Source organism: Pongo abelii, chromosome 4 (assembly GCF_028885655.2).
Source record: "Pongo abelii isolate AG06213 chromosome 4, NHGRI_mPonAbe1-v2.0_pri, whole genome shotgun sequence".
NCBI classification, from domain to species: domain Eukaryota; kingdom Metazoa; phylum Chordata; class Mammalia; order Primates; family Hominidae; genus Pongo; species Pongo abelii.
Window position 1 is genome coordinate 142,321,979 of NC_071989.2, and position 20,951 is coordinate 142,342,929.

At 44.6% G+C, this 20,951-nt stretch overlaps 1 protein-coding gene across 6 annotated transcripts in view; it reads right to left on the minus strand.

The window, feature by feature from the left end:
- Nucleotides 1-2,685: 2,685 nt before the first annotated feature.
- Nucleotides 2,686-20,951, minus strand: part of VDAC1 (voltage dependent anion channel 1) — a 34,809-nt gene continuing 16,543 nt past the window's right edge. For all 6 annotated transcript variants that reach the window (XM_024247031.3, XM_024247030.3, XM_024247029.3 and 3 more), the window contains exons 6-9: nt 11,419-11,646; nt 6,603-6,753; nt 4,562-4,619; nt 2,686-3,636 (exon numbers count right to left, since the gene is read on the minus strand). In XM_024247031.3, coding sequence (XP_024102799.1) covers nt 3,545-3,636; nt 4,562-4,619; nt 6,603-6,753; nt 11,419-11,646 — 529 coding nt within the window. In that variant the 3' untranslated portion in view covers nt 2,686-3,544. The remainder of the gene's footprint in view (nt 3,637-4,561; nt 4,620-6,602; nt 6,754-11,418; nt 11,647-20,951) is intronic.

Below are 20,951 nucleotides of genomic sequence, written 5' to 3' on the forward strand. Positions count from 1 at the left end.
GGACTGGCCCTAGTGCAGTGGCTCCCAGCACTTTGGGAGGTCGAGGCAGGCGGATCACCTGAGGTCAGGAGTTCGAGACCAGCCTGGCCAACGTGGAGAAACCCCGTCTCTACTAAAAATACAAAAATTAACCAGACGTGGTGGCGCGTGCCTGTAATCGCAGCTACTCGGGAGGCTGAGGTAGGAGAATCGCTGTAACCCGGGAGGTGGAGGCTGCAGGGAGCCGAGATGCCACTGCACTCTAGCCTAGGCCACAGAGACTCCGTCTCAAAAAAAAATTATGGAGGAAAAGAAAGGAAGGTAGCTAGGAAGTAGAGGTGAGGGGCTGCCATTGAAAATAACTTCCAGATTTCCTAAAATAAGCTTTTTTTTTTTTAAATTTTGCTACTTCAAATCCCCAGTATATAAAAATGCAAACTTCCAAACTTCCAAGAAGTTCACCTAGGGCCCTGGCGCCATGCTTTGCTCTGTGTGTACGTTCTGTGAATGTCTCCTTAATAAACAGATACAGTCTTCAATTCATAAAAGTTCCATTTGATCAATTTCAGGAAAATCAATGTGACATTAAGCAAGACATTTATTGTGCCCACAGCTTCACCATTCTGGTCTCTATGATTCCCTGCGAAGATTGCTGTTATCCCCCAGAGACACAGCTGAGCTGTCTCTCTAAAGGGCCTGTGTTCTACTCCTGAATCTGGTTTCCCCTAAGCTTTTTTATCTCACCCTGGTGACAGCTCAGAAACACACAAACTCTGTGTTAAGAAAACTAAGAAGTCATTCATCTGCACATTTCCCGAAATCCCCCAGAAGCCCATATTAGACTGAATGGTCTCCTTATTGCAAACTCTCCACCTTAGCCAAGGTGCAAAGTCCTCCCCGTCCCCCAAGAGCTTCCCTTCTCTGAGCTGTACTTAAGTTTTCTGTAAAACCACTCAGCTCAACAAATGAGCTTCTCAATCTTAGTTTCTGCTTGTTGACTTTGAAGTTCATCTATAATAAACACACTGCAGTCCTCTTCCCTGACTCATTGTCCACTTTGTCCATTTGTGTCCTCATACCAGATTGTCTCAATTCTCTTAACTGCTGAGGTATTACGAACTCAAAGCATTTTGCACAATATTCCAACATGCTGCATGCAACAGGCAGACAATAGGTAACTAGTGATGGAAATATTCCCTCATACTCAAGAGAACCCTTTATACATTTTTAAATATTTTAGGGCCAGGCTTGGTGGCTTATGCCTGTAATCCCAAGTACTTGGGAGGCTGAGATGGGAGGATCACTGGAGCCCAGGAGTTCAAGGCTGCAGTGAGTTATGATGATGACAGTGCACTTCAGCGTGGGTGACAGAGTAAGACTCTGTCTCTAAAAGTAAAATATCTTAATATTGTACCTGACATCTGACTAGATGTACCCAGCAACCACTATGTGCCATCATCTCTGGATAAATTCTATGAACATTCACTTAGAAATAGCTGCAAGTCCCTGAAGACAGTATGACAAATACTGAGGCCCACAGTTTTTGGGTGATCAGTTGCATAAAATGCTAAAAATAGATGGTTCCTGTTTTGAATGTCACTTTCAAACATAGAAAAAAAGGAATTCTGCTGAAAAATCATGAATGGAAAAAAATGTTCATATTTGTTGAAGCTGGATCATGCATAGTTTATTACTATTTGTTTCCACAATAGGCCGGACGTGGTGGCTCACGCCTGTAATCCCAGCACTTTGGGAGGCCGAGGTGAGTGGATCACCTGAGGTCAGGAGTTTGAGACCAGCCTGACCAACATGGAGAAACCCCGTCTCTACTAAAAATACAAAATTAGCCGGGTGTGGTGGCACATGTCTGTAATCCTAGCTACTCGGGAGGCTGAGGCAGGAGAATCACTTGAACCCAGGAGGCGGAGCTTGCAGTGAGCAGACATTGTGCACCATTGTATTCCAGCCTGGGCAACAAGAATGAAACTCTGCCTCAAAAAAAAAAAAAAAAATCCACAATCAAGTTATTAAAAACATATAAATATATGGGAGAATTCCAAAATCACCCCTTCCCATGACCCATATGGAGGGACCTACAAATACGAAAGGATATTACCAGTGATTAGGTTACTTTACCTGGCAGTTAACTTGAAGGCAGATTACCCTCGGTGGGCCTAACCTAATCAGGTGAGTCCTTAAAAGGGTTGGGGCTCTTCCTGGAGGAGACTGGAAGTGTGAGAGGGACTTCACCTGAGGGAGTTTTTCTGTTTCTGGCTTTGGTGATGGAGGGGACCACATGGCAAGGAATGCTGGCATCCTCTGAGCACTGAGTGGCTCAGCCAACAAAGAAATAGGGACCTCTATCCTACAACTGAAAATAACTGAATTCCACCACAACCCTGAAAGCCTGGAAGAGGACGCCAAGCCCCCAGATAAAATGAGAAGACAGCCTGGTTGACACCCTAATTCCAGCATTGTGAGACGCTAAGCAGAGCCCAGGCAGGCATGCACACCTGCCTCGCTTTGACCTGCATAACTGTGAAATAAATGAGTGTTGTTTTAAGCTGCTAAATTTATAGTAATCTGTTGTACAGCGAGTGAAAACGAATAATATATAATACATACACAGAGCATGAAGACAGAAAACAAATCTAAACAAATGCCCTGTTTATTTATATTTTATTAATAAAGACAACAGAAGGAGGATGAGGTTTCAATATTTTATTCAAGTTTTTTTAAGTGTTGTTAATTACAGCATTTGAAGGGGAGGATCTAATTCCAACAAAATGGAAGACTCTAAAATGTACCCATTAAACTGCTAAAAAAACAAATTGAGTGGTGAGAATACAACAGAAGTCCAATTTAGATTGAGTGTTGTCACCATGTGATTACAATCACACAGACACTTCCAAGCTTATAGCTGGAGCTCCTGGAAGCTATTTCATACTCTGGTGCAAGGGCAAAAAAAAAAAAACACAACACAAGAAGGAATAAGTCCTGAATTATTGGCTTCATCACATCCACCTTCTCTACCCCAAAATGGCACAAAAGAAACAGTTACCACACCCTGCAGACCTTTTGGTGTAAAAGAGATGATGATGAACTGGGGTGGGAACAGGTCATGAAGATCTGTCTAAAAAAGTCCCATTCAGGTGAGTTTGTACACACCATCAAGCAGCAAGCCTCTCATCAATTAGGGTTAGGAAACCAAGGTTTGATTCTCAGGAAATCACAATTTCATTCATTTACTCAATATGAATTTACAAAGTGCCTACATATTATCAGCTTCCACTTGCAGCCATTTCTAGATAAAAAAGAAACCTGGCATCTCAAAGGGGCCACCAAGTTCTCCCCGAGTCTACCACTGAAAGGACCTTTTTTGGAAATAGGTTTCTTCTGTACCTCTGGAAGGGTAACATCTTAAAGCTGAATCAACTTTAACCTGGAGGGCTAACATATTTAGCAATACTTGCATCCCAGACATACAACATTAAAAGATACACTAAATTCTGAAGGTAGCTATGCTGCAAAATAGTTTAAAATTAAACAATTGTACAGTATTCATTTATGCTTGAAATTCCAGTCCTAGACCAAGCTTGTGGCCACCAGCATTGACATTCTTGCCATCCAGAAGAGCTGACAGTGTCAGTTTGATACCTGCAGGGAGTAAAATGAGGGAGAGGAAAGGAGGAGGAATGGAGAAAAGAAATGACAAGAAAGATTAACACCAAATTCAGAACCTGTTCCAGGTATTATCAGCAGGGTCCAAACTACATGGCCCTTCAATCCTTGTTACTTAGCACTATCTGACCCAACAGGTATCCTAAGTGGGCTTATAAAACAACTGTAATTATCCCACTGCCCAGAGAGCCTACCCAAATCTACTTCTGGAACCCCACTTTCCTTTTTCCTCTCACTGTTCCCCTGGTACAATTAGTCTCTAGCACTGGTAGCATGCAGTAAGCTTCTTTGGCAATCATCCCTTTAAATGAAACCTCAATCGTGAATCCAACCTAAGGTCTTACATGTTCATGTTCATAGTGTACACACACGTGTAGTGTGCATGTACATCCACAGATGCACACAACAAACTGACATTCCCTGGAATAACCTGATTCAGGGAGTAGCTGGTAATCTTAGATTTCCAGGGTTCAAAGGTGGTTATACGCTAGAACTATAATACACCGTGGACTGGCCTAGCCAACTGTGCAGAGGAAACCTGCAAACCACTTTTCCTATTTGTCTTTTTACAGTGGGGCTGATTTATAAGTTAGTTTTGAGAATCTGCCAGAAATAAGTATCAAGCATTATGTACACACTGGAAAAAAGGATGGAAGAAAATAGCAAAGAATATATGTTAGCCTCAGCCTTCTTCCTCCTGCTTGCTACATCTCATATTCTCCAAATGTTTTATGACCCCATACTCCTTTATAAACATTTAATTATACTTTACATATATCCATTTATATATACCCACTGTATTATATAAACATTTTATAAGCAATGACATAAATCAGCAAACCAGCACCACAATTTTTTTTAAGATAAAGAACCGATTTTACACACAAGCAACAACACATACCTGGCTTTAGAGTCTGAGTGTATCCTAAACCTATCAGGCTGGAGTTGTTCACTTTAGCCTAATCAAGGAAATGACAAAACAGAGAAAACATTAAGTATAATACTTTGCACTTCCATCTCCAAAATTAGAGCTTTTTACTCAACCAACCTTGGACTTTAGAATCAAAATTTTTTATGACCATCTTGTTCATGAAGTCATTAAATTCAATACAAAATACATCAATTTTAGGTACATACTTTCCTGTTCAAATGGTGTGCTGAGATCTGACACCCCTCATAAGAACAAAGCAGAGAGAAGGTAGGCCTCTTAGGGGCCAGTGTCCTTTGCTCATATTAATAATGAGGCTCCTTTTCTCTTGTTTTTAAGTGCTTGCTGTTAAGGGAGCCAAATTTGGTTCTAGTTTAGGAGACTTAAAAAGGGCTGTACAAACACCATTCTGCAACATGAGATTCCCTCATTTCCCCCCAAAGAGATACAGCCTCCAGTGCCCTGTGACAACAGAAATGAGCCCAATAGGATTTACTGTAAAAACTATGAAGTAGTTCGAGGGCCTGTGAGCAATGCCAGAGACTCGGCAAGATGCCAACTGACTATTGATTTCTTAATATGCAATGCAGGAGCTGAAAAGGAGAATGAAAAGTGAGGCGGGGGGTAATTATCAATTAGAACCCTAGATTTCAGAGTGCCCCTTGAACTGGTATTAATGGAAGGGGCTCAACAGTAAGCCAGTCTGGTTCAAATCCAGTCCCCGGCACTTTCCTGCTGTGTACCTTTGAGCAAGTTACTCACCTCTCTAAGCTTCTAGTTCCTCATTTGTAAAAACAGCGATGATTGGCTGGGGGCCATGGCTCATGCCTGTAATTCCAGCATTTTAGGAGGCCGAGGCAGGCAGATCACCTGAGGTCAGGAGTTCGAGACCAGCCTGACCAACATGGTGAAACCCCATCTATACTAAAAATACAAAAATTAGCCAGGTGTGGTGGTGGGCGCCTGTGGTCCCAGCTACATGGGAGGGTGAGGCAGGAGAATCACTTGAACCTGGGGGATGGAGGTTGCACAGTGAGCTGAGATCGTGCCACTGCACTCCAGCCTGGGCAACAGAGGAAGACTCCGTCTCAAAAAAAAAAAAACAGAGATGATTGGCCAGGCATGGTGGCTCATGCCTGTAATCCCAACATTTGGGAGGTTGAGGTGGGAGGACAGCTTGAGCCCAGGAGTTTGAGACCAGCCCAGGCAACAGAGTGAGACATTGTCTCTACTAAAAATTTTTTTTTAATTAGCCAGGCATGGTGGTGTGCCTATAGTCCCAGCTACTTGGGAGGCTGAGGTGGCAGGATTACTTGAGCACAGGAGGATGAGGCTGCAGTGAGCTGTAATTACACCACTGCATCCAACCTGGGCAACTAAGCAAGACCTTGTCTCAAAAAAACAAAAAATAAAAAAACCCAGAGATGATTAAAAAAACAAAGCACCTATTTCAAATGGGATTGAACACAGTAATCTACATAAAAGGCTCTGCACAGTGCCTGGTACCCATAAGAAGTACTAGTAGTACGATCACTGTACTCATTTGGAACTCTTTTCAAAGTGAGAACATCTCTCACTTTGTTTTTGTTTTTTGAGACGGAGTCTTTTTTTTCTTTTTTTGAGATAGAGTCTCACTCTGTCACCCAGGCTGGAGTGCAGTGACACGATCTCAGCTCACTGCAACCTCCGCCTCCCCGATTCAAGCAATTCTTCTGCCTCACCCTCCCGAGTAGCTGGGATTACAGGCACACGCCACCACGCCCGGCTAATTTTTGTATTTTTAGTAGAGACAGAGTTTCACCATGTTGGCGAGGCTGGTCTCAGATTCCTGACCTCAAGTGATCTGCCTGCCTTGGCCTCCCAAAGTGCAGGGATTATAGGCGTGAGCCACGGCGCCCAGCAGTATCTCTCACTTTGAGTAAGCTGAAGCACAGCACTCCAGCAAACCTGAAGGATTCCAACATAAAGAGCAGATGGGCCTGCCTGTGAAATGCGTGATTCCACAGATACCCACCGAGAAGCAGGCGTCAGGGTCAATCTGATACTTGGCTGCTATTCCGAAGCGCGTGTTACTGTTTCCTGCTGTCCAGGCAAGATTGACAGCAGTCTCCAACTTCTTGTTCACTTTCTGGTAAATGGAGCCGCCGAACTCTGTCCCGTCATTCCTGCAAACAAGCACAGCACAGATGCTGAGCTTCCCAGGGAGGTGAGCTTCAGCCCAGACAAATCCACCCAAGTCTCCCAGAACACAGGGATGCCAGAAACGGACTGAACCAATACTGGTATTAAGGGAAGTCAAAAGTTCACCAAATTTCACAAAACAGGTACTAAATTACAGGAAGTCTGATAAGTATGGAACAGGCACCTGGACAGGCACAGTGGCTCACACCTGTAATCCCAGCACTTTGGGAGGCCGAGATGGGCAGATCACTTGAGGTCAGGGGTTTGAGACCAGCCTGGCCAACATGGTGAAACCCTGTTTCTACTAAAAATACAAAAATTGGCCGGGCTGGTGCCACACGCCTGTAATCCCAGCTACTCAAGAGGCTGAGGCAGAAGAATCGCTTTAACCTGGGAGGCAGAGGTTGCAGTGAGCCGAGATCGCGCCACTGCACTCCAGCCTGGGTGACAGAGGAAGACATTGTCTCAAACAAAAAAAGAAAAAGCCAGGAGAGAGGAGGTACGCGGTGACTCACGCCTGTAATCCTAGCATTTTGGGAGGCCGAGGCAGGAGGACTGCTTGAGCCCAGGATGTAGCTTGGGCAACAGAGCGAGATCCTGTCTCTATAAGGAAAAAAAAAAAAAAAGAAGAAGCAAGTAGAGCACTGAGATTCTGAGTGATTTATTTTTACTGCTACTGATGTTATTACTTTTATAAATGATTCTACCAGAAAAATGGCATGGAAGTCTGGGTGCAGTGGCTCATGCCTATAATCCCAGCACTTTGGGAGGCCAAGGCGGGCAGATCATTTGAGGTCAGGAGTTTTGAGACCAGCCTGGCTAACATGATGAAACCCTGTCTCTACTAAAAACATAAAAATTAGCTGGGCATGGTAGCGGGTGCCTGTAATCCCAGCAACCTGGGAGGGTGAGGCAGGAGAATCGTCTGAACCCAGGAGGCAGAGGTTGCATTGAGCTGAGATCTCACCACTGCACTGCAGTCTGGGTGACACAGTGAGACTCTGGCTCAAAAAATAAAAGTAAAAATAAAAACTGGTATGGAAAGAGAAGAAAATGAGAAGAGAACACAGCCAGAAATGGCAAGAAAGGTGGGGCTGCACATATGCCTCAGAAGGCAAGTTAGAGCCCTTGGCACAACCTGCTGCAGCCACTGCTGGGGAGATACAGTTGGCACTGGCCCAGACTCTTGGAGGAGCAACACTTCAAAAGAGCTGAATCCACAATTCATCTCGTCCACCTGTGCATACTCCTCACCCATGCCGCAACATCTAAGCCCGGCAGGATTTGAAAGGGAGCTTTTTGCTACATCATAAAATGTCTCCCTCTTTCAAAAACATTCAGAATGAAACCCCAGCTGGCCAAGCTTCTTCCTCTGTTACAAACATACTGAATGACTCCAGTTGCTGGGAATATCCCTTTCCCTTCTTCAGTCATTCAAATTCTCCTCTTCCTCTTTTGGGACCCTGCTTAAGCTCTCAGAATTTGAAAGTCTGCCCCACCCAGCTGAACAGCCTATACAAACTCGGCAGTCACTGCCACCCCTAAAAAAGCATACGAAGAGCTCAGAGTCTACACTGTGTCCTCTGTCGGGCTGGGGTCTGCACAGATCAGACTGTCTCTCATTACTGCTTTCAGATTGCTGTTTATACGCAAAGTGCATACTGGTGCCTGGTCAGAAGCAACCTTCTCCGTGGAGGGAACCACAGAAAACAAAAACAGTTAAAGTGGCTGCCACCGGGTAGCTGGGATGAGCAGGCTGAGGCAGGCTGGAATCACTGCTTTTCATAAGCCCATCTGTACTGTTTGATTTTACAACCATGGGTTCAGACTCCTTTGATTAAAAAAATTAAGAAAAATTTTAATGCTGCAATTTTTTAAAAAGGAATGACCATCCTCCTTGCATCAGATGGTCTTCAAGCCTGCCTAGACCCTCTCAAACATCTTTAACATAAAATCAGTGTCTGAGTTCTGCCTCATCATTGTGGGCATTTCCAGTGGAAATGGCATTGGTAACTGTGAGTCAGAGCCCACGTACTTTGGTATCCAGCAAAGGGCTTCAGGACCTAAGAACAAAAACTCTAGTCTTCACAAGACACTCTCCCTAAATCAGAGAACACATTCTAAATTTTCTTTTTTTTTCCCCCCGAGATGGGATCTTGCTCTGTTTCCCAGGCTGGAGAGCAGTGGCAAAATCATAGCTCACTGCAACCTCAAACTCCTGGGCTCAAGTGATCACAGGCATGTTGCCACCATGCCCAGCTAATTTTTTAAAAATTTCTTAGAGACAGAGTATTTCTATGTTGCCCAGGCTGGTCCCAAACTCCTGGCCTCAAGTGATCCTCCTGCCTCAGCCTCCCAAGTAGCTGGGATTACATGTATGAGCCACACATTGTAAATTTTTGTTTCCCCATGAAATTCAGCGGGACAGACATTATGCTTCTAGAAAGTACAGGGAGACTCAGGCACTGCCTGATTCACAGAGAATCCTGTCTTCTGTAGACAGCCCATGTATGCTACAATAAAACAGCAGCCTGTCAAAAATAACAGATTTTTGAATGACTTTAGTAATATATTCAAATGGGGAAGTTTCTTGGGCTTACATGTTTTTAAAAAGGCCAGACTTTTCAGAATATCCTAAAACCAGGAACACAATACTGCCTTCCTGTACAGAGCTTTCAAAACCATAAACAGAGGCCAGATGCAGTGGCTCACGCCTGTAATCCCAGCACTTTGGGAGGCCAAGGCGGGCAGATCACTTGAGCTCACAAGTTCAAGAACAACCTGGGCAACGTGGTGAAATCCTGCCTCTACAAAAAATACAAAAATTAGCCAGGTGTGGTGGCATGCACCTGTAGTCCCAGCTACTTGCAAGGCTGAGGTGGGAGTATCACTTAATCCCAGGAGGTGGAGGCTGCAGAGATCGTGCCACTGCACTCCAGCCTGGGTGAGAGAGTGAGACCCTGTCACCAAAAAATAATAATAATAAATAAATAAATAAACAGGTGGAACTGTTCAAATTCATCTATATGAAGCACAAAGAATTTCTGTTATGCATCTGGGCCCCTGCAAGCACCAGGGCAACCCAGATGAGTTGTATCAGCTGCCTTCATGCTGGTTCCAAAAATAAACCATACCCACTTGTTGCTTATTTAAAATGCTGAAGCTCAGGTAATGTGGGGGAAATGGCTAACAGCCATCGTTCCTCCTAGAATTGATGCCGAAGAATTGGTGCCAATGCCCAATTTCAAACCAAGGAAAACACTTCCCGTGCCAATCAGCATTCTACATTCAAAAACATTTCTATGCATGTGGTATGTTTCCTATAGCTTTTTTTTGTATGTTTCACCTCTTCTTAATTAAACATACAATAAAATTGATATTTTCTTCTTTTGTTTTTTTTTTTGAGATGGAATCTTACTCTGTAGCCCAGGCTGGAGTGCAGTGGTGTGATCTCGGCTCACTGCAACCTCCACCTCCCAGGCTCAAGTGATTCTCCTGCCTCAGCCTCGCGAGTACCTGGGATTACAGGCGCCCACCACCACGCCCAGCTAATTTTTGTATTTTTAGTACAGACTGGGTTTCACCTTCTTGACCAGGCTGGTCTTGAACTTCTGTCCTCGTGATCCACCCGCCTCGTCCTCCAAAGTGCTGGGATTACAGGCATGAGCCACGACGCCCGGCCAAAATGGATATTTTCTTGGTATACATTTTTATGAATTTTAACACACGTACACAGATTAATGTAATCATGACCACAGTCAGAATATAGAACAGTTCCCTCCCCCAAATTCCCTCAGTCACCACTTTGTAGTCGTACCCTCCCCGCCCCCTGCCAACCACTAGATTGTCCATCTCTATAGTTTTCCTGTGACTTTTTAGCTGTAACAGATTCCAAATGATAAAAATTCATCAAAAAAATTTATTAATGGAAATAATATTAGTTTACACATTAATATCATTGATTTGCCTTAAGAAGTTACTTCTTTAGTGACCTCTAGTGGAAAGAAAGAAACATGGTAACCCTGCACCCAGCTTGTTCCTGTCACAGGTTAATTCCTCATGAAACTAAATAAAACAAGGTTTATGGATAAAACAAGATTCATGAATGAAATGTGTTTCCCTTAACCTAAATCATCAATCTACTTCAATTCTCAAGGAGCTCTCTCCTAACCTATAATCACTGTTTCCCTTCACCATACTGTCCAATAGTTACTTTTATATGCTTCGCTGTACAGAGAAGATACTTTGTAACTGAGATAATCAGCTCTTAAATTTGTCTACCATTTCTACATGTCGTCAAGCCCAGCAGGCTAATCCTCAGGCATCAGACAGAGAAAGAGAGCTGTTTTAGGGAACGGACATGCTCTGGACTGACACCATGTCCCTGCTGTAATTAATCAGCCACTTCGTGTACCTGTGGCAATATTTACTGTTCATAGAGTGGAAAGGATCTAAGACACTCCAGGAAATGGGTAGGTGGGAAACAAAAGATAGCGGCAGGCCACGTGGCTCATCTAATGCCAACAAACTCACTTTACAGTGGTTAAAAATTGGGCTTTCTTTTAAAAAAAAAATAGTGAAAAGCAATCCCCTTACCACACACACTCCAACCCCATCCCTCCCACTCCGCTGCCCCCATGTACACTTACACATTAGTGTGAAGCTGGAATTCATCAGTCTTGTAGCCAACTGCAAAGTTGCTCTGGGTCACTCGGGATTTTGCAGTCTCAAAATTCATCTGGTAGCCGGCCAGCCAGCCCTCATAACCCAGCACCAGAGCACCCCGGATGGAAGGCCCAGCAATGTCGAAATCCATGTCGCAGCCCAGGTTAATGTGCTCCCGCTTGTACCCTGTCTTGATTTTAGCATTTTTTTTCCTGAAGGAAAAGAAGTTGTATTAAGATCAGAAGCTAACTCACCTTGAAATGCAAGTTGTCTTTTTTGTTTGTTTTTTTAATCCCAGGTCAAATAAAGGGAGCAGAGTGGGGGTGAAGTCAGGGCTCCAGTTCTCCCTTAAGCCACTGCCATACCACCACGAGCAGGATACAACCTCTCTTCCACGGGGACTCAGTCTGCAGAAACCCCACACTAATGAAGTGAGAACACAGACAGGAAAAGCCTGAAAAATAAATACGAAATAACTTTCTTCTCCTATCCTCTTTGTATGCTTAATGTAGCAGCCTACACAGGCATTCATTAGGTAGAAAGCTACCATGTAATTACGAAACAGATGCATCTTTGATATTTTCCAAACCTGTGGAAAAGATTTATCTGTCATGAAGGCAGCTACCTAAATAGCAGCTTTTAAAGAGACGTTATCTTCTTAGTCTGTGGCTCACACGGTTAAGTAAGGAAACAAAGGCTATGTTCCTTCTAAGTGAATACAACAGTAAAATGGATTTCAATTCCATATTCATGAGATCCCAGTGAGTACATATTTCAGAGAACCGGGTACTGATGTAGAACCTGGAACTCTGCAGTCATGGGGGCCAGGAAGTGTTCGTTAGCCAGACAGTACCCCAGGTCCAACCTGATGGTACCAGATGTGAGTCTATAAGCAGTTCAGTGTCTCTACTGCCTGTTCCTCAAGACCCAGCATCCCTTAGGAAGAGCAGGTGAATAGTGTCACCTGCAGACCTATTATTACATGTCTTTTACCAAAAGTACACACTGGAGAACAAGATCACATTGAACAAATAAAACATGGACCGTTTTTATCTGACTGTTTCTATCATTCAGTTACAAGATCGACATCTCCCACAGGAAGCTGCATTCTCAGCAGAGACCACAGGAGGAACCAGATCCGCTCAGAGCCTCAAGGACTACATGGCACTGTTCACTTCTAGCTTTATTCACATTGAGATTAACACTTCATCCTCAGCACCTAGACCATTTCCTCCTAAATGGAACCAGTGCTCCTTGGAGAAATGGCCGACTATAGATCTTATGCAGGAAATGTACACAGTGACCTAAAACATCTATCAAAACTATTGAAAAATACTGGGGTGGAGGCAAAAGGACTTACAAGCTAACCTGAAGAGGCTCCCAAGGGCTTTGACAATGGAGCAACGTGAGCCTCAATAAGAAAAATATCAGCAATAGGCTGAAACATATTAAACAATATGTTTATTCTAGGCATTATAATGACACTCGGGGCTGGGCGCAGTGGCTCATTCCTGTAATACCAGCACTTTGGGAGGCTGAGACGGGTGGATCACGAGGTCAGAAGTTCGAGACCAGCCTGGTCAATATGGTGAAACACCGTCTCTACTAAAAATACAAAAATTAGCTGGGCGTGGCGGGGGGCGCGTGTAATCCCGGCTACTCAGGAGGCTGAGGCAGGAGAAACGCTTGAAACCAGGAGGCAGAGGTTGCAGTGAGCTGAGATCGTGCCACTGCACTCCAGCCTGGGCAACAGAGTAAGACTCCATCTCAAAAAAAAAAAAAAAAAAAAAAGAATTATAACGACACTCAAATCACATAGCTGTCATCTTTAGAGACTAGAGAACCAACCTGTTATTTTAAAAAACAGCAAAAGGCCAGGTGCGGTGGCTTATGCCCATAATCCCAACACTTTGGGAGGCCGAGGTGGATCACCTGAGGTCAGGAGTTCAAGGCCAGCCTGGCCAACGTCGCAAAACCCCGTCTCTACTAAAAATGAAAAATTAGCTAGGCGTGGTGGCGCATGCCTGTAATCTCATCTACTCGGGAGGCTGAGGCAGGAGAATCGCTTGAACCCGGGAGGTGGAGGTTGCAGTGAGCCAAGATCATGCCACTGCACTCCAGCCTGGGTAGCAAGAATAAAACTCAGTCTCAAAAAAAAAAAAAAAAAAAAAAATCATGAAACAATCACATAAATTTGAACAGACTAGAGATTTGACAATATTAAGAAATGATCCACTGGGTGTGGTGGCTCACGCCTGTAAACCCAGCACTTTGGGAGGCCAGGGCAGGTGGATCACCTGAGGTCAGGAGTTCGAGACCAGCCTGACCAACACGGAGAAATCCCATCTCTACTAAAAATACAAAATTAGCCGGGTGTGGTGGCCCATGCCTGTAATCCCAGCTAGTCGGGAGGCTGAGGCAGGAGAATCACTTGAACCCGGGAGGCGGAGGTTGTGGTGAGCTGAGATCACACCATTGCACTCCAGCCTGGGCAACAAGAGTGAAACTTCATCTTAAAAAAAAAAAAAAAAGAAATGATCAACTTTTTTCAATATAATAATAATATCATGGTTATGCTCCTTTAAAATGGAATCTTGCCATTTAAAGATACATAAAATATTTACAGCTGAAATTAAATGCTGTTATTTACTTAAAATAATATGTGTGTGGAGGACTGTTATATTTATGGCTGTATAAATAAAACATGATTGGCCACAGGTTGGTAACTATGAAAGCTGTGTGATAGGAATAGAATGAGGGTTAAACATATTTTTCTGTATATTTTTGTATGTTTCAGGTTTCTCATTTAAAAAAAAATAAATAAAGGTTAAACATTCCAAATTCTCAATGAGATAAGAATTTTAGAGGTCACAGTTGAAAATAAAGCCAGCACCCCTCCCAAGTGATGTAGGAAAATAGCCTGTTCCATGGCAAGAGTGACACCGTCTTGAAACAAAACCACCACTGATACAGTTTGGATGTTGTACCCTCTAAATCTCATGTTGAAATGCAGTCCCCAGTGTTGGACCTGCTGGGTGGTGATTAGACCATGGGGGTGGATCCCTCATGGATTGGTGCTGTCCTCACAATAATGAGTTACGAGATCTGGTTGTTTGCGTGTGGCACCTCCCCACCACTCTCTCTCTCTTGCTCCTGCTCTTGCCATGTGATGCGCCTACTCCTGCTTCATCAATCTCCATGACTAAAAAGCTTCCTGAGGCCTTCCCAGAAGCCAAGCAGATGCCTGTGCTATGCTTGTACCGACTGCAGAACCATGAGCCAATTGAACCTCTTTTCTTCATAAATTACCTATCCTCAGGTATTTTTTTCTTTTTTTGAGACAAGGTCTCACTCTGTCGTCCAGGCGGCAGTGCAGTGGTGTGATCATGGCTCACTACAGCCCCTACCTCCTGAGCTCAGGTGATCCTCCCACCTCAGCCTCCCAGGTAGCTGGAACTGACTATAGGTGCGCATCACCAGGCCCAGCTAGTGTGTGTGTGCGTGTGTGTGACAGGGTTTCACCATGTTGCCTAGGCTGGTCTCCAACTCCTGGGCTCAAGCAATCTGCCTGCCTTAGCTTCCCAAAACGCTGGGATTATAGGCGTGAGCCACCTCGCCTGGCCAGGTATTTCTTTAGAGCAATGCAAGAACAAGACTATAGGCACTCACCACAATGACCAGCATGCATGCCTGCGTGCGTGCGTGTGTGTGTGTGTAGATGGGGTTTCACCATGTTACCTAGGCTGGTCTCCAACTCCTGGGCTCAAGCAATCTGCCTGCCTCAGCCTCCAAAAATACTGGGATTACAGGCGTGAGCAGTAATGCAAGTAGAGCAGTGCAAGAACAGCCTAATACAGCCATGACAACCAAGGAATGCATCACAGACAATCCCATAAAAGAAACAATGCCAGCTGGGCACAGTGGCTCACACCTGTAATCCCAACACTTTTAGATGCCAAGGCAGGTGGATCACTTGAGGTCAGGAGTTCAAGACCAGCCTGGCCAACATGGCAAAACTCCATCTCTACTAAAAATACAAAAATTAGCTGGGTGTGGTGGCGCACACCTGTAGTCCCAGACACTCAGGAGGCTGAGGCAGGAGAATCGCTGGAACTCGGGAGGCAGAGATTACAATGAGGCAAGATCACGCCTCTGCATTCCAGCCTGGGTGACAGAGTGAAACTCTATCTCAAAAAAATAAATTAAAATAAAAATTTAAAAAGTAAAGATACTTATCTAACCTCCCTGTGGTCACAAGTTTTGCGAGAGATTTTTGCAAGATGGTCTAAGACATGCACATGTCTTTACTCTAAAAGCTTGCTATATAAAGAATACTTTCTGGAGGATGAATGCAGGGATCCACTGTCTCTTGGCTGCTTGAGACATCGCTTCTATTTGTAAGTCTCTATTAAATGTTTCTTTCTGAGAAACTGGATTTGTCAGTCTCTTTCTTTGGCCACTCAGCTCCCTCAGCAGTTGGGGGTAGGTGTGCACAGACCTGCTCACCAACAGAACAAGTGACAATGAAACTTATGCCTTGGAACCTCAACTTTGTTCAAGTTACTTCTGTACATTTTGGCAAGGTTTGAAGGAAAGGAGTAACAACCAAATTCTCTCTCAATAAGAAAAATCCAAAACTGGTCAGGCGTAGTGGCTCACACCTATAATCCCAGCACTCCAAGGAGGGGGGATCACTTGAGGTCAGGAGTTGGAGACCAGCCTGGCCAACATGGAAAAACCCTGTCTCTACTAAAAATACAAAAATTAGCAGGACGTGGTGGCATGTGCCTGTAATCCCAGCTATTCAGGAGGCTGAGGCACAAGAATTGCTTGAACCTGGGAGGTGGAGGTTGCAGTGAGCTGAAATCACGTCACTGCACTCCAGCCTGAGCGACAGAGTGAGATGTCTCAAGAAAAAAGAAAAAGAAACCTATCTTCATCTGCCTGCTCTTTGGGGAAAGAAGTCTGGGTTTCAGCCAAGTATGTGATTGGCACCAGGCTGGTTGAGATGACTGATGATTAGACAGCTGTTGAGAGGCTGACATTTACAAAGGGAAAAAGAAATAAAATCAGGCATCTTCTAACCACTACCTTTTTCAATTTTTAATAAAAAGCTGCTGATGATCACAAACTATGATGCCTATGGCAGGGCCTCTGACCAGTGGTGTGCACCACCTGCACCAGTTTACATGGCATCCCCACCCACTGTCTCACTGGATTCTGGCCAGGGCCCACAATCCCCAAGAGAAAGGGCAGTGCTGGGGAGTGGCTCAGGCTTCTCTCCAGGTCTCTTTCTAACACTGCACACCATGTCTGTGGAGTCTTCCTCTTTCAGATATTATTGGGATTTATTTTTAAGCTATTTCAACAGTAGTGCTAATTTGACAAGCACCCGAGAGAGGCCTGACTGATTTGTGGTTAACAAGCAAGCTTTATTTGTGGTGGATACTCAGTGTGGGTGCTGGTCCTTATTGAGGTCTGCAGCCTCATCCAGATGTGGTCTACACTCAGCTCCTCCTGGGGGCCAGGTGTTTTCCCAGGCTGTACCCTCAGTCACTTTGGAAAGCCAGCTTTCATTGCTAATCTCCATCATGCATCACCAGAACTTTCCTCAAATACCCAGTAGCAATATGTACATCTAGCAGGCAGAATTTTAGTGGTTTTTTTTTTTTTTTTTTTTGAGATGGAGTCTTATTCTGTCACCCACATTGGAATGCAGTGGTATGATCTCGGCTCGCTGCAACCTCCACCTCCTGGGTTCAAGCAATTCTCCTGCCTTGGCCTCCTGAGTAGCTGAGATTACAGGTGCGTGCCACCACGCCCAGCTAATTTTTGTATTTTTAGTAAAGACAGGGTTTCACCACGTTGGCCAGGCTGGTCTCAAACACCTGACCTCGTGATCCGCCTGCCTCGGCATCCCAAAGTGCTGGGATTGCAGGCATGAGCCCCTGCGCCAGGCCCACAATCTTAGTTTCTAAATATCATTCTCCAACATAAAGAACCAAGGCTCCTTGGAGAAATGGCGGATAGCAGGACTGGGGAAAAACAAGTACTAGATGAGCGTGGTACACTTTCTAAAACCAGAAATAAAGACATGCTCTGAAAAATGACAGAGGTTTGTCAAAAAGCACACAGAATGTATTCTCCCAAAGCCCATACCTGGGACAACTTGAGCAACAAAATAAATGACACTGGGGATTATAGCCCATAGAGTAAATGTTCATGCATCTATACTAATATAAATAAATAATTGATTGAATACATACATGGGGAAGAAGGAATAGCTCTTCCTTACAGTAGAATACCAATTAACAAGTGAAGGAAGGATGGCAATAAAAAATTACCATTTGAGGCCGGGTGTGGTGGCTCACACCTGTAATCCCAGAATTTTGGGAGGCCAAGGTAGGGGGCAGATCACTTGAGCACAGGAGTTCGTGACCAGACTGAGCAACATGGTGAAACACCGTCTCTACCAAAAATATAAAAAATCAGCCAGGGGTGGCAGCAGGCACCTGTAGTCCCAGCTACTGGGGAGGCCGAGGAGGGAGGATCCCTTGAGCCAGGGAGGCAGAGGTTGCAATGAGCTGAGATCACACCACTGCACTCCAGCCTGGGTGACAGAGTGACACCCCATCTCAAAAAAACAAAAACGAAAAGAAAATCACCGCGTGGTGGCTCACACCTGTAATCCCAACAATTTGGGAGGCTGAGACAGGTGGATCCCTTGAGCTCAGGAGTTCTAGACCAGCCTGGCCACCATGGTGAAACCTCATCTCTACTAAAAATACAAAAATTAGCTGGGCTTGGTGGCACGTGCCTGTGGTCCCAGCTACTTGGGAGGCTGAGGAAGGAGGATTGCTGGAGCCCAGGAGGCAGAGGTTGCAGTGAGCCAGGATCCCACCACTGCACTCCAGTCACCATTTACGAAGCGTAACTGTTGCAGGCAAGAATCACCAATGGATGTTACTATTTGTGAGCAAAAGTATAATGAGAAATAGAATATCTGCATAATCTCAAAGTGTCCACCCACAAGATACTTACTAATTACAAACAGAAAAATTGTAGCTTTACAGTGAAGAGAGTTGGCAGACACCCCTTCAAAACTGATCACCAAAAATGAGGCCTATTGAGACATTCTTCCTAACATCACATGCTGAGAATATAATACAATAACTTCTACAGTTGCCAAAAATGCATAACCTAAATTTAATCATAAGGAAGCATCAGACAAATCCAAACCGAGGGACATCTTAACAAAATAATTGGTCACTCTTTTTCAAAAGTATCAGTCAGAAAATATTCCAGATTAGAGAAGACTTAACAATTAGATGCAATTTAGGAACCTGAACTGGATCACAGATCAGAAAAAAGATGTCATTGTGACAATAGATTAATTAACTATATGATATCAGCATTAACTTGCTGATTCTGATCATTATAGTTACGTAAGCCATTAACATTAGGAGCTGGGTGAAGAACACAGGAGAACTCTGCATACTATCTTTACCACATTTTTTTCTAAGTATAAAATTATTTTGAAATAAAAAGTAAATTTAAAAAAAAAAGGGCGGGTGCGGTGGTTCATGCCTGTAAACCCAGCACTTTGGGAGGCTGAGGCAGGCATATCACCTGAGGTCAGGAGTTCAAGATCAGCCTGACCAACATGGAGAGACCCTGTCTCTACTAAAAATACAAAATTAGCTGGGTGTGGTGGCGCATTCCTGTAATCCCAGCTACTCGGGAGGCTGAGGCAGGAGAAACACATGAATCTGCCCAGCACTTTGGGAGGCCGAGGCAGGCGGATCACGAGGTCAGAAGTTCAAGACCAGCCTGGCCAATATGGTGAAACCCCCATCTCCACTAAAAAATACAAAAATTAGCCAGGCATGGTGGCCCGTGTCTGTAGTCCCAGCTACTTGGGAGGCTGAGGCAGAAGAATCACTTGAACCCGGGAGGAGGAGGTTGCAGTGAGCTGAGATCACACCACTGCACTCCAGCCTGGGCGACAGAGCAAGACTCCGTCCCCCTCAACCCAAAAAACAAAAAAACAAAAAACTTACTTTGTGTTTTATACTGCAGGGCCTGGAGACCTCTGCAAACGTCCCTAACGTCATGGTAAGGAAATTGTCTACAAATTCTGAAGTGTGCTATCCCAGGGCAACAGGCAAAGTCCCAGGCAGCAAATTCAAGCATGTGGGCACATCCTCCAGCCCCTCATCCTATCCCAGGATCTTTCTGGATAACCCCTCCCTGATACCATGGCAGAGTTCCTCGGGGTAGAGTGCACAGCACTGCAAGAAGGCAGTGCTCTTGCAGGAGAAACTACAGCAGCGAGGAGGAATTGAGAGTAAATCAGCCCCGTAACAATGGTCTCTTCAGATCATCTATAGCCAGACTACAAGAAGACATCTCCAGAGGGTAGGAACCCTGTGTGCCCAGTCACTTGTGTGCACTGCACACCCAGCACAGGTCTGGACTTGGTAGATCCTCCCTCTAATAAATATCTGTTGGAAAGGAAAAAAGGAAGAAAGAAAAAAAAATATGAAATGGCAAAACTGAAAAATTCATAGTGCCATTTAACTACACACTTAAAAATGCTAAGTTTTATATGTATACCTTACCACAATTTTTTTTTTGGAGACAGAGCCTCTCTCTGTAGCCCAGGCTGGAGTGCAATGGTGCGATCTCAGCTCACTGCAACCTCTGTCTCCTGGATTCAAGCGATTCTCATGCCTCAGCATCCCAAGTATCTGGGATTACAGGCACGCACCACCATGCCTGGCTAATTTTTGTATTTTTATTAGAGATGGGGTTTTGCCATGTTGCCCAGGCTGGTCTCAAACTCCTGACCTCAAGCAATCCACCCACCTCAGCCTCCCAAAGTGCTGGCATTACAGGCATGAGTCACTGCATCCGACTCTTTTTTTTTTTTTTTTTTTGAGATGGAGTTTTGCTCTTCTTGCCCAGGGTGCAGCGCAATGGCGCCACCTCGGCTCACCACAACCTCTGCCTCCCAGGTTCAAGCGATTCTCCTGCCTCAGCCTCCCAAGTAGCTGGGATTACAGGCATGCACCCACCATGCCCAGCTAATTTTTATGTTTAGTAGAGACAGAGTTTCTCCACGTTGGTCAGGCTGGTCTCAAACTTCCGACCTCAGGTGATTTGCCTGCCTCAGCCTCCCAAAGTATTGGGATTACAGGCATGAGCCATCACGCCCGGCCCACAATTTTTAAAAACTGAAATTCAGTACATGCCCTTGATCCTAACATCAGTATACAAAACAATCTTCCCCAGGTTTAGAAGACCCACCAATATGAGTGGAAAAAAACAAGGGTATATTCTAAAAGGGAATAACTCCTTCTAGGCACTTTGAAAAGCACCCAGGAATTGAGGCAGACCACCATGCTATCTTGCCAACTGATGGGTGAAGAACTAACAAGCCTAATACATCTATAGCCAGAAGGCCTGGGGAAAGTGCAGCCTCAGGAGCCACCTCGCAGATATACCCACAGGGTCT